We start from the raw sequence: 23,031 nt of genomic DNA, 5'->3' as shown, positions 1-23,031 counted from the left end.
TCTGCATATTCTTCATCGTGTTCTACACTAGTTCTTGTTTTGCTACTATGCTTGGCTGTTATTCAAATATTCACACTTTTTACACTGTCTTTTACAAAACTCGACATAGACTTCTTAATAATGGTAACTTTTCCAGCCAACTTCTGAAATATGATACACATGTCCGGCTGTCCGGTACACACTAGACAGAGTGAGTATTACATATTCACAACTAAGTTACGCCCAATACAGAGTACCACATGTCCGACTCTGAAGAACACCCGGAACATAGTGACTATTACATATTCACGTCTAAGTAACGTACGATACTGAGATACGTGTCTGACCCTCCAGATCGCCGAAAACAGACACTTGTCAGGCCCTCCACAACGCCCGAAACAGGGTGACTAGCGCAGCCGAAGTACTTCGTCTCCCAGGCGTGCCAAAGCGACCCGAAGGTGTCCGAAGCACTTCGGTTTCAATAACGTTATTGTTATGATTCTCAAAACTAGTGAAATATAATAAACAAAAATAAGTAATAAGAGAAGTTTAGCGTTTTGGTGCCCAGCACACGAACGTGCCGACCAATCAGAAGAGACTTCAGTACAATTGGCGACTCTCCCACGCGACTGGTACATACTGTACCATCTGTCGCTTGTACCTCACTCCACTTTCATACCACATGCTACTTCACGTGTATCAAGCTGCATAAAGGCGAGCTTGTAACAAAATAAAATACTGGCAGCCACAGCCAGGAATTTCACACCATCTTCAAGCAGAGTTGCAATACATACACTAGATATCGTTTTGCCACTACGACAACCAATAACAGACTGCTTTGTATCAACACAAGAGAGCACAAGTACATCATCCGAGGCCATTTTTCAACAAACCTTTCCGCCTCTACAGGAGATCAGATTTAATACACGGAATCATGTACCACCTCTTTGGAAACCGAATGTAGACTTGTAGTGACCTATCTCAGCAGTTTGCCGCCTAGCCTCTCAGTAGTGTTACTTAAACATCGACAGTTGACACATCCGATATTATCGATAGTAGGTTTGGAAACTATCGATGTATTGATTAACTATTGATTGTTTTGGGCAGGTATTTCAAATGAAAAATAGCTTTCTAACAATTTTTATTGCTTAAAATACAACACTACAAGATATGCAGATTTTGTTTTATAAAAAGTACGGTATTCAAATTCTTGTCCTTTAGTCTGTTGTTTAAAATACAACATTAAAAAATACAGGTAAAGTGTTTAAATTCTTCTCCTTTAGTCTGGTGCTTTTTTAAGCAATTATTTATCCTCTCTTGGAGAAAACTCTCTCTACAGGATCAGAAGTCGCTGGACACCACAAGAATTTACTGGCCGTTACACGCAACACTATTAGAATTTGCACAGTATTCTAATACACAAGCATGCCTGTCTATCACAGGTTTTTCAAAATATTGACATAGGTCAATTATGGAATCACTGAGTGTTATAACGACATCGAAGTTACGCTGTTGTTAATTGGCAAAAAAGTAGATAGTCCGATTTCAAACTGGTAGTCGTATCAGCAGACGCATTAGCACTGCTCGTGGATGCTTCTGTTACAGGTATTATTTCTGTAGTTAATGCGATGATAGCAGCATTCTCTTTTTGAAGTACTTGTGCAGTGTTCTCTGCCTCCTGAACTGTCCTGAAACAAGTTTTTAAACCTAGGATCTAATAAGATCACAAGGATATTAACAGTCAATGCGTTAAATGGTTTCATTCTTTCATTGACTGATTTAATCTAGGAATCCAGAACACTTCGTCCTTCATTAGTCGTTAAGGTGCTTTACAAGACTGAAAACTTTGCAGCAATACCTCGTATAAGAAGCAGTGATGTATGACTCCCCTGAGATTGTTGTTGTTGTTGCTACTTCAAAAGGTTCAAGGAGATCTATTGTCTCTTGCACAGCTAAGTAATTTTCTGCTGTGAGGGTAAATGGAAATGCCGTGTGGCTAGGGCCTCCCGGCCGGGTACACCGTTCACCTGGTGCAAGTCTTTCGAGTTGACGCCACTTCGGCGACTTGGGTGTCGATGGGGATGAAAATGATGATGATAAAAACAACACAACACCCAGTCCCTGAGCGGAGAAAATCTCCGACCCAGCCGGGAGTCGAACCCAAACCGTTAGGTAAGACATTCCGTCACGCTGACCACTCAGCTACCAGGGGCAGACTGCTGTGAGGGTAGGCAGTGCATTTGAAGTTTAATTGATCGCAACCTCAACCTCACTTCATACTTCCAAAATTCTTTTGAGCGTGTGGCATGAGCTGTTCAATCGAGTCGGCACCTCTTGTATCATTCTCAGTTCTTTTCTGTTTGCTATTTTTGAACATTGCGCAGTTTGTCACTGGCTAGTGTAGAGTAATGAAACAAAGTCACAATAGCTTTCGTTTTTAATAAAATTTTGGAAAATGTTTCTGCTTTGAAAAAAATCTTGTACTGTTAAGTTGATGCAATGGACAAAACAGAGTGAATGTCGAATCCTTAAGATTTAGGCAGCTTTTTCGCAACTACAGCGTTCTCTGTAACCACTACCACTGTTTTATCACGGATATTATACTCTACTAAGATTTGATTGATGACCTGAAGACATGTAATGTTAAAGTGATCTGCCCGTAAGTCCAAAATTTTGCATAATATTGTCAAAAAATTTGTTTCTTTTTTTCTCAACGTGTTTAATCTGAAAAATTACCTTCTTATATAAAAAAATTCTCATAAAAATTGGGTCAGTATATTACTTGTCGATGCTACGTTGAACTTCAGCTTCTTAGAAGCACAGAGAAAGCAGGAAGAGGAAGAAGAAGAAGAGAAAGGTCACCATAAGGGGTAGGGATGCGAGAAGGGAAGTGTTTACTAGTCTGCCGCGCAATGCTGCTACCTAAGGTGGTGTGCCTGCTTGCTGATAAACTGCAGTAGATACGGTATAAACTGCACATGGGAACAACAAGATTGGAACTGCATTGAAGAGATCAAGGGTGGCTTCTTCACTCATTACGCTTTTTCTTAGTTGAGTTGGCACTCAGTACAAAACAAAAGGGTCATCAAGCTACTGCAGTTTTTGTGGTAAGGTCTTATGGGACCAAACAGCTGAGGTCAGCGGTCCCTTCTATTCCAGTGCTACAGCTGCTACACAGCTGAGATCGGCAGCACTTGTGATCTTAGCGCAGTCGACATGAAGTGTGTAGACTGTAGAAGATACGTTTGGTGTTTCGCCTTTCGTCGGGGGAAGCGCCCGGAGCGGTATAAAGAGCACATTAAGGTATTAACGAAGGATAAGAAAGATACGGAAAGAGACAATAGTACTGGCATCTTCACCCATCATACCGAATCCCATAATATACCCGCGCCGCTCAAAGTTTGCACTTGGCAGAATCTGTTAGATAGCGTTTCATCGGATTCAATGTAGCGGCGATACAACAGCGTCCATTATACAATAGCTGAGAGTTTTCCATTACCACTGGAAAGTTCCGATTCTGTTAGTAAGGCCTATATTTACAGCTTGCTATGGTTAGTCTTTATTGGCAAATATATGCATTAATATTGACGTTGTTTTATAAGCGCCGTAAGTTTTAATTCTGCTCCGATTCGCTAGCACAATGGAAGAACTACCGCATAAATCGCCGCAAAAGCAAGTTGTTTACATACTCGGAAGACAGCAAGACAGTAACTGTAACGCCACTGCCAGCTGATTTTGCTATGTTTTATTAGTTTTGGTGCAGATGGTGTTGAGGTTCGCGTTCTTTCCTCACTTGTTCGTCTGCTATCGCACGAACTCTCAAGTGAAAAAACTATGGGCGCTGAAGTAAAAATGTTTTGAGAAAGCGCATTACAGAGAAATTTATGTTCAAATGTGTTGCTTATTTGTAGTAATGAATAATAAAATATATTAAGCTTGTTGCTACGCAATTATTCAGTGATTTGTTACGGTTGGCAGTGTCTGTAAACAGAACACAAATGACACGACAGCTTCAAATTTCTCTCGATAAGATGGGTGAGGGGGAGTGGGGTCGGGGAAGGGAGGGGTGGAACTGCCAAGAAATACCTTACAAGTTACGCCGACTTGACTCACACCACCGACATGTACCGACCACAAGAATGAAACGAAACTCAGCACTGCAGTGACGAGTTAAGAAAGAAACATTTAAAACAATGTCACACGTGCATAGATTCTGCGTAGTGATGACATGCAGTTTTTGTCACTTTTAATACAGGTCAAATTAATTTTTCGTCTGTAATAAAGTGGCAAGTTAATGTCAGTATGCCTTCATTCGTGTTGGTTTTCCACATATCCGTTGTAACACTAAAAAAATTACATTTTGTACGGGCTTCCTGTAATTTATTTTTTTATCTCTTCCTATAGTTTTGAGATCAGCAAATATTTAAGTATGGTCTTATCTGGAATCTCATACTGCTGTCTAAGGCATAAACATTTCTTTTTCAAACCTTGATAGTCCGAAGTTCTGAACGGTAGCATATCGATAGCAATCATTTTTGCATAAAGAGAATCAAGTTCTTTTTTAACTCTTGAACTGGCATTGTACAATCGATTTCTGTTAAAAGAATTTTTTATAGAGCTTCTCGATTCTTTTGGTTGCACCCCATGCACTTGATCTAGCTCACAAATTGATCCCTCACCTCTCAATTCTATTACTAATTCGTCGTTCCTAGTTTTTCACCATGCTTTTTTTTAGTGGCCTCTTAAATTATTCCTATTCCCTGATCATGTTCATGATCATTAATGCAGATGGTACACTTCGCAAACTATTATCCCACACTTTCTTGAAAAAATTGCACACAGATGATTGATTTTACAATTCATTTTCGAAACAATAAGAAAAAAACTCTATTTTCGCACCTCTTACACAAACAAAATAATCTCGGAAGCGCGGAATTTCCTCAGCCAGAGAGACTATCGGCGGCGTGCGAAAAGTACTGATCGTTTCAGGTCAGCATCATTCGGAACACTTCTTTGCTGCTGTGCTGTTTGTCTCACTGCTGCTAACGACAGCGGTTCAATAGTTGTGGCACTATAGTTGCGTGATGAAGAATAATCCTATTGTTGTGAGGCGTTTAAATAACGAAATGAGTGAGGAAGAAGCCATTGTTGGCACACTGAGGTCAGCTCCTACGATACCCGTAGAGCTAGAAGCTACAGAGGCCGAATTCCTCCGCCGTGACGCTCGCAAAATTATTAATCAGGTTGCAGAATGATGTAAACTCGAACATATGAAAAAAATAATATTGGTGAGCTTATTCACCCGCTGCACAAGTTTCAAACAAGGGGTTTCATCATTGACGGGCAAGAGCTTAAGAAATATCTACAGGATTTGAAGTTTTGCAAAACGTTTCTGGACATACACAATCAACTCTAGCCAAGAAGAGATTAGTTTTGCCTCGCATGCACTGAAACATTCACAATTCGGCAATATTACTTATGAATATGCACTGCAATGCTGTGAAAACAGATAACATGTAAATACAGCTGTATTCGTTAATGATCATGTCCAGCCATCATACAAATAGAAAAACTTTACAGTCGACGGGTTGTGCTTTTACTATACTCAGTTTTACGGGACCTTGTGTATCCTTGAAGGAACAAGGACCGCTAATGGACAACAATATGGGCAATCAACGCATGAATGATAGTTGTGCTGCTGTAAAAGCGGAAGTGACGCAGGGGCATTAGGACCTTGTCATTGTTTTGTGTTTTCGAATCACTTTACACATTAACATGTACAACTGAAAACACTTGTAAGTACAGTGAAGAAGAAATAGAAGAGGAGTGTAGGAGGTATGTTTAATTACTAACGACACTAATTGTATTTCTTTTAAAATTCGTTATACAGTTGTAATGTTGTTGCATTAATTTGTTCTGAAAGCGGTGCTGATATTCAAGACCATAAAAGTGGGTTAAAAGCTGTGAGCTGTCTGAGGAAGTTAACCTTGGATTACTGCGCAACTGTTTCACCATGTATCCAGTCTAGCTTACCAAATTCCCAACCAGACTAACATTAATTATAATCTTTTAGTACTCATCTTACGATAACTGGCGATATATATATATATATATATATATATATATATATATATATATATACAATTTAAATAAAAAGAAGTAAATCAGTTTATATTTGGACTTTTATTTTAACATTGATCATTGTTCCGTTAAAATTTCAGCATATCAAACTTGATTCATAACTAAACTGGTGCCTTATTTAGGATTGTGTAAATGTGAGTTTGCAATCTTATGAAACACATCAAATAGGGAGCCAAGATTGGCAGACTACATACAACACTGCATTCATAAAATAACACACGAAGAACGTTGAAACATATGTAAGAGGAAATTAACCACAACGAACCTATTCAATTTTCACTCAAAGAAGTTATGTTCGTAGCGCAATCTTGTCTGTCATGAAATTACCACACACTGGTATACTAAAGTCATACTAACTCTCTGTGAAATCTTCCCAAAAAGAATAGCTGAGAGCTACTTTGATGCTTACACCACATGCTTTACGTGGTCAACTTGGTTTATGCAAAGAGTGTAACTCCACAATAATTTTGATAATTAAAATAAATTACATCGAAACGCAATTTACAAAAGAAAAACCTCGAACTGGTTACTATCGTCTTACTATTAACCTGATGGCTCAAACAATTGTATAAGCACGTGGCACTGCTCTCACAAAGTACACCCCACGTGGGTTGAACATAAAGAAAAGCTGCTATATTGAAAAATATTGTCAAGACGAGACGTTATAATCTCACGCACATTCGCATTTAAGATTGATGATCTTAGTTAGAGTTACTGATCAGCACGTGGTTCCACTTTACTCACAAAGTAGTGACAAAGCAACTACCAGACGATATTCTGAACTCCACACTCGAATTACACTGCGTTGCAATTTAAGATAACATTAGATATTTTAGAGCTAAACCTGAAATAAAGGTGACTAAATTTTCAGTTAGGCTGAACTTAAGAAATCCATTGTCCTACGGACTTAGCAGACACGTGCTTAGCTGGAGATCTTACCACTTCAGAAGCTCGCCGCAGACAGACTGACCTGGGCCCCTACTGAGCGTGCTTAACAGACACAAACGGAAGTGACCAGAGAGGCAGCTTTCTATACCAACATGACAAGGGACGGACAGGACCATACTAAGAATAGAAACCTCTCTGCTTTTACAAAGCGTAGCTACCTGTTCTGACGTTGGTCCTACTGTTCTCTAGCAGACAGGCTTGTCTGCTACCATCAAGCATGCATCTAGAAATACATTTTCTCATTCATCCTCTCACACAGAAGGGAAGGGGGATGACAGTATCTTATCATATACAGTATATAAAAGAAAGCGGATGTAGGTTCCGTATGAGACTGTGTGACATGAATTACATATAAATTGTGTTTTAAAGTGTAGTAGTGTGACAGATCGTTCTTGTTTATGTGTAAAAGTAACATGTTCCACTGCTCAGTCTCCTCCCAGATAGTCAGAAACACCACAGTAAAGTTAAAAGAGGAATTTATGCCGTAAATGACAACATACTTAAGAAATTAATATGAAAGGAATCCAACAGAGACCTTTCACAGTACAATCAGAAACACTTCACGAATCTTTAAAATGTCATTTTTTCCTGTCCTAACTACGTTGTATTACAAGAGCCTTATTTACATTTGCAAATTCTTGCTACAATTAAACGAGCTCATACATTTGAAGATGAAAATCAGTATAGTGCACGTTTACGAATCCATGTTATTTACGTGTGTACTTTTTACCATAAGCATCTGATCGGTACAAGATGCACACAACCGTGACTTTTCATCACTGAAAGATAAACGAGAAAATTTCCTCTTTCACCCCCCCCCCTCCCACACCGACCGATCTAATAACACCTTAGCTTATAAATAACAGACCGACTAAGGTGCCATCGTATTTGTTGTTGATTAAACACCTCCACACAATCTACTTTCAGTCTGCACTCCAAACGCCATGGAGTTAATAGGAACCGACGATTTTTCAGGCGCAAATTCGAAAGGAATTACATTGTAAACGATAGGACTGTCGACAGTTAAACTAGAGTACCGATAGTAACTGTAATTCAGGTACTATCGATAAATTGACAGTATATCGATATTTAAGTAAAAATACCTCTCAGTGCGCGCTTTTCAGTGGTCCTTCCTTCCCACCAATAAGCACTGACTAACTGAAATTTGTAATCAGCATTTCCTGGTGAACTGAGTAATATTGAAATAATGACTAACAAGTTCCCAGTGCAGTTAACGTCGACACCACAGTTGGAGTTTTAAATCAATATCCAAACAGTAAATATAAATAACACAAGATTCGCTTCTTGATGCCCTGCGTTGTAGCTGAAACACTACCGTCTCTCACTGTTGCAGTTAGATACGCATCTTGCTCTCCTGGCCGTTCTCACGCTGTTTGACCATCTGGCGCATCGTTCGATGACTCTGCCTTGTGATCCTTACTATTTGCTAGCCTCCCGTAAAAAAATATTCCTGTGCTGTGCCTTAAACCGTAGCAACAAAAGTGTAATAAACAAGGGCAGGGATGTAGCGTAAGCTCCATAGTAAACAGAAGACTGTCCACACGAAGGTTGCAGTGGTTTGTATCGATCACAACTTCGGCACGAAGCTCTGTTTGCGGTGGGTGTCGCACAATCGCTCGCTCGTGCACACACGGTACCTTGCTCCACGCCACTGCCCATCACAACACGTTGGTCACTCATAGTCATCTTCATTGGTGCTGGCGCCGCGGGAAGTTATACTTACGATCTGATTTAATGCACGTGTACTATTTTAAATCTTCGGTGCTGACTTGTTGTATGAGATAGAAAAACCCTGGGAGGTACCGGAACGCCATAAGCCCTACTTTTCATGTCCTTAACTGTCGTCTGAACTTCTTGGGTAATGATCGTAAATCCTATGCTCTTATTGTACAGTTATTTTTTACTCTCCATATCCAAAGCATCTGGAAGGCCTGTTGCCTCATACAATTAACCTAAGTGTCTCTGCCATTCGCTCATTTCTTGTTTTTCTACATTTTCATTAGCACTCTCGTCCTTTCTCATCCACATAGTGTTCTCCCTCCTCTTTATGAAGTTCAGGTTATTTACTTCCTGGTGAAACGGCCTCCTACTTGGCTCACTGAACATAAAATTTTTTTCATCAATCTGACTTCACTGAGATCTCAGGGACGCAAGTTAGATTGGTTATTATAGCAGAAACTGGCTCAGTTTGTTAAAGCACTAATGCTTCCTTCTGTAAGGGGTGACAGTTTATGATCTTCCTGTTCACTGCACACATTTACGTACGTAAATAATGTTGGTATTGGTAGAGCATGCGTTGTTTCGCTAACTAGTTAGTTAAAGTCACAGGTCTGCAATAAGTCACTTTCTATTTAAAGTATCGTCTGGGAAAGTACTTACATTTCACACTAAATAATTTGTATTGGCTTGTTTCGTAATTACTTAGAAACGTTTACGACAGCGGTGAGAGATATTATTCCCTTGCTGCGAGTCTAACTCTGAAGAATGCTTGTTACATCTCAGACGTTTAGTTGCGAGCTATTGTTCGGAAAAAAAATCCTGATTTGAAACTGTCTTTATCGTCTGCTTTAGTCCTTTGGATTGAGATTTTATTGAATTAATTCCTTTCAGTACTTAAGCACTCGCTTGCGCAGGGACCGCTGTCTTCGAACATAATGTTTTCCAATTACTCAGAACACGAAAACACCATGAAACACTTTTCTGCAATATATTTTCACAAAGTTCGCTTCACAAGACGAGTAGCTCGCACGAACACGTACATTTGATGACAAGCAGCGTACTAGTAATCATACCAGTAATTGTAATAGCAAAAGTAGTCGAAACAGTAACGGTAGCAGTGATAATAACTGTAGACAATGCATTAACGTAGGCTTATAAAATTCGCCAAAGAATTTTATATTCCATATTCGGTTGCTTTGAACCTTATCATTTTTGGAAACTGCTCTATTCTTTTTACTAAAATACTACTTCAGTCGTTCAATATAAAGAAAATGTTCGTAAAAACTACACACTAATCTCCAACCACATGAAGTGTGGTTACACTGGTACATTACATCGTATCTCCGCAATCTTTCTAGTTCCTACATTTCTACACATTACTGTTGTAACCATTCTGTTCTAGCTCATTCAGCTTCCTTTCGGAGTTGATTGGAATCCGACATATTTTGCCACTTTAAATGTGACAGAAATTCTGTATTTCCTTCTTTCTTCCATCTTCTTCGAAACTTTTTGTCTTACCTATGGTTTCTTGGCGCTGTTCTTGGCTTTAAGGCAAATGTTTCTTCTGTCGATTTCTGTGTAATAATCGAGTGAATCTTCTTGCTATCTCATGCAAAACTGACTTCGGCATGATGCAGAATACAGCGTGTTGTGAAAGCATAACCCTTCCTATGATCGAGGAATAAAACTTCTGAAACTGAGATTTATTCAAAGTATTCTGGTATAAAAGACGAGTGGTCTTTAACGGTCCAAGCATCGAGTCAATTCGTGTCAGATTGCACTGTGTGAACTATGTAGCAAAAAACTGGCAAAAAATGGTAGCAAAAGGGAATCCAAATGTAGAAAAAGCTCTTGAGGCTACGTATCTGATAACGAAGATGCACGAAGATTCACAGTTGTTGAGTGCGGATCTCGATCCTAAAACTCTGGTGCTGAGTATGCGGCTAATGGAACATGGAGCTAATCGAGAGCTATTTCAAAATTAATAAAAGATATCAAAATATATGTAAGTACGCTGGTACAGAGAGGCAAGCAAGACGAAAGAAGGAAAACGAATGAAGCATTAGCTTGGAAAGTCTTACAGATTATCCTTAGTTTGTAAGTATGTGCAAGTTGTGAAATAATGTGGGCTGTAATTGTTGAAAAGTACATTATAATTTACAGTATCTCTAATTCGATTATGGAAAATACTTGAAAATTTGTGCTACTGTACCGTTTTGTTGAATTCATAACCAACCGAGTATTAAAGAAATGCCTTTGTGTGTGACTGCTTTTTAACTGGGTTTAAATACAATGGCGCTCAGCTGTCGATTCAGTTTCTTTTTACTCTGTTGTATAACAATAAGAGTTTTACTTCCTGCCTCATTTACATGCGGGCATTATTTCAATTTTAAACAAAAGACCTCACCTTCATTTTTCTCTGCCTCGTGATGACTGGGTGTTGTGTGCTGTCCTTAGGTTAGTTAGGTTTAAGTAGTTCTAAGTTCTAGGGGACTGATGACCATAGATGTTAAGTCCCATAGTGCTCAGAGCCCTTTGAACCATTTTTGAACCTCACCTTCATTAACCAAGTAAATGGAGCATAGGCGGAATAAATATAAGAAAACAATAACAAGTTTGATTAAATGTTATAAAAAAGCGAGGTGGTGAAGTGGTTAAAACACTGGACTCGCATTCTGGAGGACTAAGTTCTAATAACCACCTAAGTATTCCAACATTTGGTTTTCTTTGATTTCCCTAAATCTCTACTGGCAAATACTGGGATCCTTCCTTTGCATAGCGAACGCCTTATTTCCTTCCCCATTCCTCCCTAATCCGAGCTTGTGCTTCATCTGAAATGATTCCGTTGTCGACGAGACGTCACACTAAAAATCTTCCTTTTTTTCTTCTAGTGGTTCGTTACAGAGCCATAAAATTTAGTTTAACACCCGTGACCTAGGAGAAGGGTCTTTTATGAGTAATCAAAACGTCCTCGGTCCCAGTTTCGAACCCCGCCTCTGCCTAAATTCTGAATAAAAATCAACAGCATTGGCGGCCGAAGACCTCCGGCGTGAGAAGTCACGCTCGTTCTGCCAACGGTCTCGTCAAAGATGACGGAGGAGCAGACAGATGTTTAGCGGACTCTCTTGCTCTTCGGGTGGGAAACTGCCCCCAAAAGGCCGAAGAATCAGCAATGATCAGCGGCATGAGGGTGCAGATGGCAATGAAAAACACTACATTAAAGAGTCATGTACTGTATTCACAGGAGATGTGGTCGGTAACTAAAAAGTCTCATGATTTCTCCAGTGGCAAAAGATTCCTGACTAATCTCCCATTAGGATATCCGGGAGGGACTGCCAAGAGGAGATGAGCGTAAGAGAAAGATTCAATGATGGACGAAAAGGTACCATTCTACAAGTTCAGGCACGGAATGTCAGGAGTTTGATCGTGGTAACGAAGCTAGAAAATCTGAAAAGAGAAATTCTCAGTCTCAGTTTACATGCAGTGAGCATCAGTGAAGTGAAATGGAAAGTGTTCTGGTCAGATGAGGATAGGGTAATATACACGGTAGCAGAAAATGCTGTAACGGGAGTAGGATTCGTTATGAATGCGAAGGTACGGCACAGAGTGAGCTGCTGCAACAGTTCAGTGATGGGGTTGTTCTTTTCAGAATAGAGGCAAACCGACACCGACATGCCGACGTCGCCAGCTGAAGATGAAGGGATGGGAACGCGTAATGCAGTACGTAAAGGGAGATGAAAATCTAATGATCATGGGGGACTGAAATGCGGCTGTAGGGAAAGGATTAGAAGAAAGGGTTACTTGAGAATACGGGCTTGGAACTGGGATTGAGAGAGAAGAAAGACCAGTTGAGTTTTGTAATAAATTAAAGCTAGTAAAAGCGAATACTCTGTTCAAGAATCACAAGAGGAAGAGATATGCTTGGAAAAGGCCGGGAATTGCGGAAGGATTTTGGTTAGATTAGATTGTGGTGAGACAGAGATTGCGAAATCAGATGCTGGATTGTAAGGCGTATCCAGGAGCAGATATAGACTCAGATCACAGTGTAGTAGTGATGACGAGTAGGCTGAAGTTAGTCAGGAAGAATCAATACGTAAAGAAGTGGGATACAGAAGTACTAAGGAATGAGGAGATATGGTTGAAATTCTCTAAGACGGTAGATATTACAACAAGGAATAGCTCAGAAGGCAGTACAGTTGAAGAGGAATGGACATCTCTTAAAAGGACAATCACGGAATTTGGAAAGAAAAACATATGTGCAAAGAAGGTAACTTCAGTTGATCGATGAAAGAAGTAAGTACAAAAATGTTCATTGAAATTGTGGACTTCAGAAATACAAGCCGCTGACGAATGACATAAACAAGAAGTGCAGGGAAGCTAACAGCGAAGCTAAAACGAAATAGCTGCGTGAGAAATGTGAAGAAATCGAAAATGGTTCAAATGGCTCTGAGCACTATGGGACTCAACTGCTGTGGTCATCAGTCCCCTAGATCTTAGAACTACTTAAACCTAACTAACCTAAGGACATCATACACATCCATGCCCGAGGCAGGATTCGAACCTGCGACCGTAGCAGTCGCACGGTTCCGGACTGCACGACTAGAACCGCGAGACCACCGCGGCCGGCAGTCGAAAATGATATGCTTCCTTGATGTAGTGACACATCACAAGAAAAGTCAAAACAAGGTTCGGTGAAATTAAAAGCAATGGTGCTAAAATGCAAGAGAGAGAGCGGATAGGTGAAAAGAGCATGATTGGAGGACCCTATGAGAGGAAAGATTTGTCTGATATAAAAGAAGAAGGAACAGGAGCCAATTTAGAAGAGACACGGGATCCAGTATTAGACTCAGAATTTAAAAAAGCTTTGGAATACTTGAGATAAAATAATGCAGAAGGGATAGATAAAATTCCATTGGGGAAAGTCGTATGGTAGAATGTATGAGTATGTATGAGTTTGGCGATATACGATCTGACTTCCGAAAAAATATCACCCGCACAATTCCGAAGAGTGCTGAACAGCCCACGCATCCAAGGTGCCGACAAGAACAATATGCAGAAGAATGGAGAAGAAAATTGAGTATGTGTTAGATGACGACCAGTTTGGCTTTAGGGAAGGTAAAGGCACCAGAGAGACAATTCTGACCTTGCGGTTGATAATGGAAGCAAGAATAAGCAAAAATCAAGTATCTGTCGACATGGAAACAGCGTTCGACAATGTCAAATGATGCAAGTTGCTCGAGATTCTGAAGAAAATATTGGTAAGGTATGTGAAGAGACGGGTAATGTACAGCATGTACCAGAGCCAAGAAGGAATAGTAAGAGAAGAAGACCAAGAACGAAGTGTTCGGATTAAAAAGGGTGTACAGCAGACTGTTCTGTCTACATACCGAAGAAGCAGTGATGGAAATAAAAGGAAAGTTCAGGAGCGGAAATAAAATCCAAGGTGAAAAGATGTCAATGATATGATTCTTTCATTGCTGGTCATCATCTTCTTGAGTGAAAGTAGAGAAGAATTACAGGATCTTCTGAAAGGAAAGAACAGTCTAATGAGTACAGAATATGGACTGAGAGAAAATCTAAGAAAGACGAAAGTAATGAGTAGTAGTATAAATGAGAGCAGCAACAAACTTAAGAGCATAATTCGTTACCACAGAGTAGATGAAGCTGAGGAGTTCTGTTACCTAAGCAGCAAAATAACCCATGACGGACGGAGCAAGGAGGACATAAAAAGCAGACTAGCAATGGCAAAAAGGACATTCCTGTCCACGAGAAGTCTACTAGGAGTAAACAAAGGCCTTAATTTCAGGAAGAAATTTCAGAGAATGTACGTTTTTAGTACAGCATTGTATGGTAGCGAAACATGGACTGTGGGAAAACCGGAACAGAAGAGAATCGAAGCATTTGGGATGAGGTGCTTCAGAAGAATGTTGAAAGTTAGGTGGACCGATAAGGTATGCAATGAGAAGTTTCTCCGAGATCCGGTGAGGAAATGAATATTTGGGAAATTGTTGCAAGAAGAAGGGACACGATGGTAGGAGATCTGTTAAGAAATGAGGGAATAACTTCCATGGTAGTAGAGGAATCTGTAGAAGGTAAAAGTCTGTAGAGGAAGACAGAGATTAGAATGCATCTAGCAAATAACTGAAGAACTAAGTTGCAAGTGATACTCTCACAAGGAGAAGGCCTCAGACACGGCCATCCGGTTTCGGCTCAAATTTGGCAGGTCGCTTGTGTACAACCTAAAACGAAGGAATCTAAGATAATTGGGGTCAACACCCGCAATTTTGAATAAATCATCCCTAAAAGTTATGAAGAGCAATCGACTCAAAATTGGCGGGATCGATAGATAATTGTAAATAGGACATTTTTCACCATCAGGTATGGGATCCGAAAACGCATACTATTCCAGAAATCGAGGAAAGAAACTTTTACAACTGTCGCCTCTGTACGCACATGGTAAACGCTGTTTCACGACAGCACTGATAGCGCAACGGCTAAGGTAACTGGCTGGGACCTTTTTTATTCTTTTCGTTTGTATTTTTCCATATCTCAATTGATAGGGATACGAGGGTTAATAAGGTAAGTAAATCAATAAGGAGTGATAATAATAAGGTAGGCAACTAAATTTCTCAAACCTCTTGGGGTAGTAAACAACTAAAAGTTACTCCAGGTCACTTTACAATGGCTCTTCCAATCAATGTTACGTGTCCTCACTTTTCGTCGAACAACTAGATGGATGGTACTTGTCATATAAAAATTTGAAACAAATATACTAACGGCACCAAGAACATCTAATAAATGCAATCTTTCGAAAGCTACACTGTTCCTTCCGAAGAGTCTGCGGAAAACGAACTTGGTTTACATTTAAAAGTATGTCATTTTCAGGAATTAAATTTGATGCGTACCACGCATACGATATCATTGCCTGAAAAATCGATGCTGAAAGTTGGTTATGAATTATGCTGTAAATAGTTACTGCATCCGTGCGGTTGTGCAATTCCCGCTGGGTTTCCAGAGGCACACTGCAATTGTGAAGCCTGGAAATAAAGTTTTTAACCTGGCGATAGAAATAAACATCACACGGCTGGCACACAGGTGTGCAGTTTGGCGGTATTACTTTTACTGTGCACATCGGCTGACCCTCGCCAACTATAAGCATTGTGTCATATACTGCAGTATTACTGTGTCCACTCCAGGAATCCAATACTAGACAAAACTTGTTATCAGAAACGCATGGTTTTAAAACATTCTCAAGAAATGTTCTATAAATCGCATTCGTCAGTTTGGAGCAGGTAATGTAAACATTTTTCAACGAGTCGGTTAAACGATTGACCTCTTCTATAAACGCCGGCCGGTGTGGCCGTGCGGTTTTAGGCGCTTCAGTCTGGAACCGCGTGACCGCTACCGTCGCAGGTTCGAATCCTGCCTCGGGCATATATGTGTGTGATGTCCTTAGGTTGGTTAGGTTTAAGAAGTTCTAAGTCCTAGGGGACTGATAACCTCAGCAGTTAAGTCCCATAGTGCTCAGAGCCATTTGAACCATTTTCTTCTATAACGCGAGGACCAAATGTAATATTCGTTTCTTGTAAACACAGGAAAACCTTAGGCAACACTTTTCCGGAGCCTGTAATGGCATTTTGCGCCGTGTACGAATGTGTTAGTATGTTTTTACTACCAACTGTGACAATGGTTCGTTTTTCTCCCTTATGCGATAACGTACGTCGAATGTTCACCCGATACTCGCATCCTGTTTGACCGGTGTTTATCACGTAATCACGATTAAAACTGGTCATAAGTGACGCCGTTTGCGTGCTGAAAAGAGTCGCCACTTTCTGTTTATCTTCTATATTTTGTATCTCCTTATGAGAGACGTATTGCAACACTTTCATAAACCAAAACACAGCGACGGTGACTTCCCGCTTGCCATCGTCTGTGACAGGCTCCCAACTGTATATTACAGCGCTAGTCGAAGGGTGTACATCCTCCATTACTCAGATTATGCACCTGAAAGATATGACAACAAAAAATAACTAGTTACTACAAACTGCATACAGTATTCGTTATATGTTACTTACAGAATAACACTGTGTTCATTCACAAAACTTATTTCATTCGGCACATTAATGATGGAAAAATCACTACATGTATCCGCGAGGTTCGCCGCAGCCTACTGACTGAAAACAACTCTTGCCGATTGACTTCTATAAGGCTCGTGCTGGGCACCTTCTCTCTTCCAGATTCACAAATACGATATGACGAAGAGGCATCCGGGACAACATAACTCACCCCCCGTGCATTCTGTCCTGTGCCTCGCTGTGATCCCTCGTGAGGAATTCGAAGCACTCTTACTCGTAGTTGTTTTCATGTGACAAGGCTTAATAGTTTAATACTTTTTTTTAGTAACTCACGGCGTTTGGGAAATTAGTTTGCCTACCTTATTATTATCATTCCTTATTGAGTTACTTACCTTATTAACCCTCATATACCTATCAATTGAGATATGGAAAAATACAAACAAAAAGAGTAACAACCACTAGGTTTTTTCGATATTCGATCCCGGGTTCTCCGATTCCCAGCCAGTTACCTTAGCCGTTGCGATATCTGCGCTGTCGGCGATGTTTACCATGTGGGTACAAAAAAATGGTTCAAATGCCTCTGAGCACTATGGGACTTAACATCTGTGGTCATCAGTCCCCTAGGACTTAGAACTACTTTAACTAACCTAAGGACATCACACACATCCATGCCCGAGGCAGGATTCGAACCTGCGACCGTAGCAGTCGCGCGGTTCCGCTAGACCACCGCGGCCGGCCATGTGGGTACAGAAGCGACAGTTGTAAAAGTTTCTTTCCTCGACTTCTGGAAAAGTTTGCGTTTGCAGACCCCATACCTGATGATGAAAAATGCTCTATTTACAGTTATCTATCGATCCCTCCAATTTTGAGTCCATTGCTGGTCATAACGTTTAGGGGTGATTTTCTCAAAATTGCGGGGGTGTTGACCCAAAATATCTTAGATTCCTTCGTTTTAGGCTGTACACAAGCGACCTACCAAATTTGAGCCGAGTCGGTTTGCCGTGCCTCAGGCCTTCCCCTTGTCAGACTGTATAGGAGAAGAATTCATGGCTGACCGCATCAATCCAGTCAGAAGACTAATGACTTAAAAAAATAGATATCTTTATTTCTTTCCGCTATTTATCATTGTATCCGTACTGCACTGAAAATTTCACACATTGCAAATGTCAACTGTATGCACTATGTCGCGTTTGGAAACAAACTTGTTCCGTCCACTCGTAGTACTTGACAACAGTAACATGCGCTTCACTCTTAAGCTCAACTAGTGGGTAAAAGAGAACGTAAGTGCAAAGAGTCTTGTTAGTCACTGATAAACACGAACGATAACAGACATACCAAAGCTTACAGAAAATGTCACATAAGCTATGTGAACAAAACAATGTGTTCCTAAATATACTACAACCCTGATGTGAAAGTCCTGAAGAAGTAGGGTGCTTTTCATAAAGTATGCAACCAGTGTTATTATGAATAATAACATGATATTATGAGCAGAGGTAGACGGGTGTATAGGTACTTGATATACGAGGGGCGCTCGATAAGTAATGTCACACATTTTGCTTGTCGGACAGTTTCGATTGAAAAAGTTCGGAATTTATTGTAAGACATCGTGGATTACTCCCGCTTCAGTCTCTATAGTTTCATGAAGTTCCGATTGGTGGCGGCGCTATATGTAGCCTTCCAAATGGTGTCTGTAACGGAGGTATGTTCCAATCAGAGAGCTGTCATTGACTGCCTTTTGGCGGAAAAACAGGAATGCACATAGTCGTAGGGGCTTGCAGAACGTCTATAGAGAGCTGTTGTGAACAAAAGCACTGTGTGCCGTGGAACGTGCGGACACTCTCATTCGAGGTGATCGACGGATGCAAACGAACTTCTCCAAGACAATGCAGGGCCCCACAAAAGTCTGCGCACCCGAGAGCAGTTCACAACGTTCCATCGGACTCTTCTTCCTAATCCACCGTAAAGCCCGGATCTCGCACCTTCCAACTTCTATCTGTTTGACCCAATGAAGGACGCACTCTGTGGGAGGCAGTAAGTGGATGATGGGGAAGTAATTGATGCGGCACGACTTTGGCTCCGACGTCGACCAGTACAGTGGTACCATGCAGGCACACAGGCGATCCCAGTAAGGTGGTATAAGGCCTTCGCTTTGAACGGCGGGTTGTGTTTGAAAATAGGGTTTCGTAGCTAACAGAGAAGGGAGTCACATGATGCATTGGAATCCTGAATAAAATTAACTTTTTTTAAAAAACGTATTGCGTTACTAATTGAACGCTCCTTGTAGTACCGGTAAAACTCGATAAAAAATATTTTAAAAAATCATAAGCTAAAGTAAACTGTACATCAGATCTAAAATGCTATATGCGCAATGTGCAGAGCCTATACTTTGCTGTATATTTTGCTCAAAATGGGAGCGACAAACGATAATCACATGAGGAAGGCATGAGGAGTCATTCACGGCAGAATTACTGGGTCAATTCAACTTCCTAACCTACTGAATAAAAGAAAAATATATCGCTATACTGCTAAGAATATAGTTAAGGAATATGACATTACCTGATTCAGTGATTTAGTTAGAAGTCGGAGAATGTGTGTCATTCCTTTGTCACATTAAACCCTTTTACACGATGTGCTTAATGGTTGACGAAAAGCTACGTAACAGAGTAAATGCTCTGTAAAACATTTTTAAAATTATAAACTGCAGTTGTTTAAAAGAAAATGCCAGACGCGTTTCCCCTTTTTTACAAGGCATCTACAATTGGTGTCCTGAAATATTACATGATTTGTCCATTTTTACACATAGATTATGGTTTCACATCTAGGTTATAGATTTAAAAACAGTTTCTTAACGTTTTTTATGAAATGGAAAGATACTTACAGGTAACTTCTAATTCACTGCATCCAAGCAAGCTGCCTTTTCTCATCTGGAAACCAGGTGGACATCTAACGATTCATTTCAGTTTACTGTTTACGTTACATAACTGCCATCTTTTTAATACAGAGTTTCATTTGTTTCTCTAAGTATTACCAACATTCTCAGTTTTCTGCAATCAACTGTTTTGTGAATGTGTGTGTGTGTGTGTGTGTGTGTGTGTGTGTGTGTGCGTGTGTGTGTTAGAGAGGGAAAGAAATTTCTTATTTTCTTTAATAAAATAAATGATTTATTTTATTTTTATTACTATTTTTATTCATTTATTCTTAATAATAATAATAATAATAGTTTAGTCATATTTACTTGTTCATTTAGTAGTTGTTTCTTTTCAGCATTTGTTTCGTATATTTGATAATTTTCCTGTAATATTAGGAGATGTCTTTCATTATTTACTCAAATTATTTTCATATCATTTTCTCTTGTGGTAGGTTTGTGGTTATTTTCTCTCAGATGTTCTGCAAAAGTTGAGTGGCTTGTTCCATATTTCCATGCTCTGATATGTTCTTTGTACCGGGTGTCAAGTGTTCTACTGGTTTGTCCTATATACCTTGCATCACATGTGTAGCACTGTAGTTGGTATATTTCTGCTTTTTGGTAGATATCTGTGTTTTTTGTTATTTTTGGAATGTGCAGCATGCAAAAAACGCATTTTCTTGGAAACAACTACAATTTATATACAGCTGCTGTGAAAATGGCCACTACAAGAAACGTGTTTTTAAAATTCCCTGTTGACAGCATTTGCATGATTCTCTATGCTATGCATAAGACTAAATAGATTGTCATTTAAGGGTACATACATTTAGTAATATATAAGACCATAGTGTTAACGTTGGTACATTATTACATCGTTTTGTAATTGTTTCAAAATTTCTTATCTTGAACTCTTATCTTTATTATCTTATTTCTTAAAATTTCTTATCTTAACGCCACAAACAGCGATAAGTCAAACAAATTGTCAATTTCATATATTTTATGTATTCAGGTCCGTCCAGCTACAAAGAACATGGCTTCCGGATGATGTTAATATGGGCGCATGGCCTTGGCCCTGAAGTGAATCCCATCAAAGAACTCTACGAGAGCTTGACAGCGATTGATAAGAAAGGTGTTGCTGGTAAGTCGCCTAAACTTACTTCACATGCACAAATATTTTGTCATGCAATGAGTGACACATTATGTGTAATGTACACGGAAGAGGTGTTGAAGTTCTTTTTGTTGCATTACCATCAGAAAATAGCAGTGTATCATGGCAAATTATTGTTGTTCCGGGAAATTTTACTCACGGCTTTGTTTTCTGTTTCAGATGCCTTACGGAAAAAACTAGACCAAGAAAACGAAGGAAGATACAGAAAATGTAGAAACTGTAACTCATGCAGCATATCTTAGGCGTAAACGGGAGTGCCGTGGATTTTATATTTCTGTCTTTTTAAATTCGAGCTTCTTCATCGTCATCTTTATTTACTGCTACTTCGGGTTTTCCACCATAGACGGCTTGAAATGCTGCAGCTAACTGAAATATTTTCAGTATCTTTGCTAAGAGCGGAAATAATGTGTCGGCTGTAATAAGTACGTTTCTCTTCGTGTCGCAACGCAAATCATCCTTTCCGTATCTGGTATATCTGCTGTAAAGATGTTTTTAATGAGAAATAATTTATTACAGTTTTTCAGCACGCAGAGTCTAATTTGTGTAAAGTCCATATTTCATACTGTGAATACACCAAGATTAATATATAGATGTAAATTTCTTATCTCTGATGTGAATTTTATAAATATATTGTAAATAAACTTGTGTGATATATATCAGCAAGTTCTCCCTCTTTATATTTCATACGAATGACGTTTAGAAAGCATTTTTCAATTCTCATTCTGATACAATGACAAACTGTTCATTTACTATTCAACAAATATGTTTACTAACAAATATGTTTACTATCAGTCACTGCACTACACAATGACGGTAAGAACTCTTAGGTTTCTTGATCCTAATTTCAAAACCTGTTCTTTCGTGAATTATTATACTTTTTCTGGGTTAACTAGCACCCTGAAATTGAAATCCCAGGTTTACAAGAAAAAGGTCTATTTGATATATTTTGTACATCTATGGCACATTACTAAAGTTTAATTGTTAATGATATTTTATGAACAATTTTCAGTTACAAAGTAATGGAATGAGACAAGCGAACAGCATCAAGTATCCACAGAGAGCAAGGAGCTCTGGGATCCAAATTAAAACTACATAGGCTGCTGTGAAAGATATACAGTGTCAGGAAATGTGAGGAAGTTGAAGTGCTAATCATACAATGTAAGCTTTCTCGGTATTTTACCTCTGAAGACGTCTCCACAGTCGGAGGGGAACCGTTAGGAGGAAGTTTTATACATCGAGCATGACCTAATAACCCAGAGGTTTTAAGTGATGAACTACTAATGATCCAGTAGAGTTGCACAAAGATTTAATAAAGTCTTTCTGTCAGTAATTAGCAAACTACATCAGAATTTTACTGAGACAGGTACGTATGTAGAGCTCTGACGAATTGGAATTGGAGTTACAAGATCATTGTGTGTCTGCAGTGGGAGAGTAAGTTGTTACACAGTCTTGTTCGTCTGCATTTCTGTTCGTTAAAATTGAAACAATGAGCCCTCGGTCACAATCTTTTAGTCTTATTAACCAGGTTTCAACACTTCTATGAGTGCCTTCATCAGAATTTAGACATTTAAAGTGGTCTATAACATAATCACAAATTTAAGGGAAGAAAAAAAATTATATATAAAAAGGTGTAAGTACTGACTAACAATACAAGACAGAGACAGTACTTACATGTCACGTATAAAATAAATAACAGGCGAAGGACTTTAGTCACAAAATGTGTGAAAGCGATCCTCTAAGGGCTGCTCATACCTGTAAAGCCACAGTCTCGCCTTCACACATTCCTTATAAATATTTTGTGACTAAAGCCCTTCTGGCCTGTTATTTATTTTGTACGTGACATGTAAGTACTGTCTCTGTCTTGTATTGTTAGTCAGTACTTAGACCTTTTTATATAAAAAATTTTTCTTCCCATAAATTTGTAATATGTTATAAACCATTTTAAATGTCTGAATTCTGATGAAGGCACTCTTAGAAGTGTTGAAACCTGGTTAATAAAACTAAACAAAATGGTGACTGAGGGCTCATTTGTTTCAATTTTAACTTATAAACGGTCACTGAAACAAGCAGCCAAG

The 23,031-nt window shown here is 39.4% G+C and overlaps 1 protein-coding gene across 1 annotated transcript in view; it reads left to right on the top strand.

Moving 5' to 3' along the window:
- The window catches only part of LOC124621815 (ankyrin repeat and death domain-containing protein 1A-like), a 434,679-nt gene extending 413,157 nt beyond the window's left edge, over window positions 1–21,522 (top strand). The window contains exons 14-15 of the mRNA XM_047147254.1: window positions 20,798–20,926; window positions 21,116–21,522. Coding sequence (XP_047003210.1) covers window positions 20,798–20,926; window positions 21,116–21,198 — 212 coding nt within the window. The 3' untranslated portion in view covers window positions 21,199–21,522. The remainder of the gene's footprint in view (window positions 1–20,797; window positions 20,927–21,115) is intronic.
- The last annotated feature ends 1,509 nt before the right edge of the window (window positions 21,523–23,031 follow it).

The sequence above is a fragment of the Schistocerca americana genome, chromosome 7, assembly GCF_021461395.2.
Source record: "Schistocerca americana isolate TAMUIC-IGC-003095 chromosome 7, iqSchAmer2.1, whole genome shotgun sequence".
NCBI lineage: Eukaryota > Metazoa > Arthropoda > Insecta > Orthoptera > Acrididae > Schistocerca > Schistocerca americana.
Note: the sequence above shows the minus strand (reverse complement) of the source record. Positions and strands in the feature narration are given on the sequence as shown.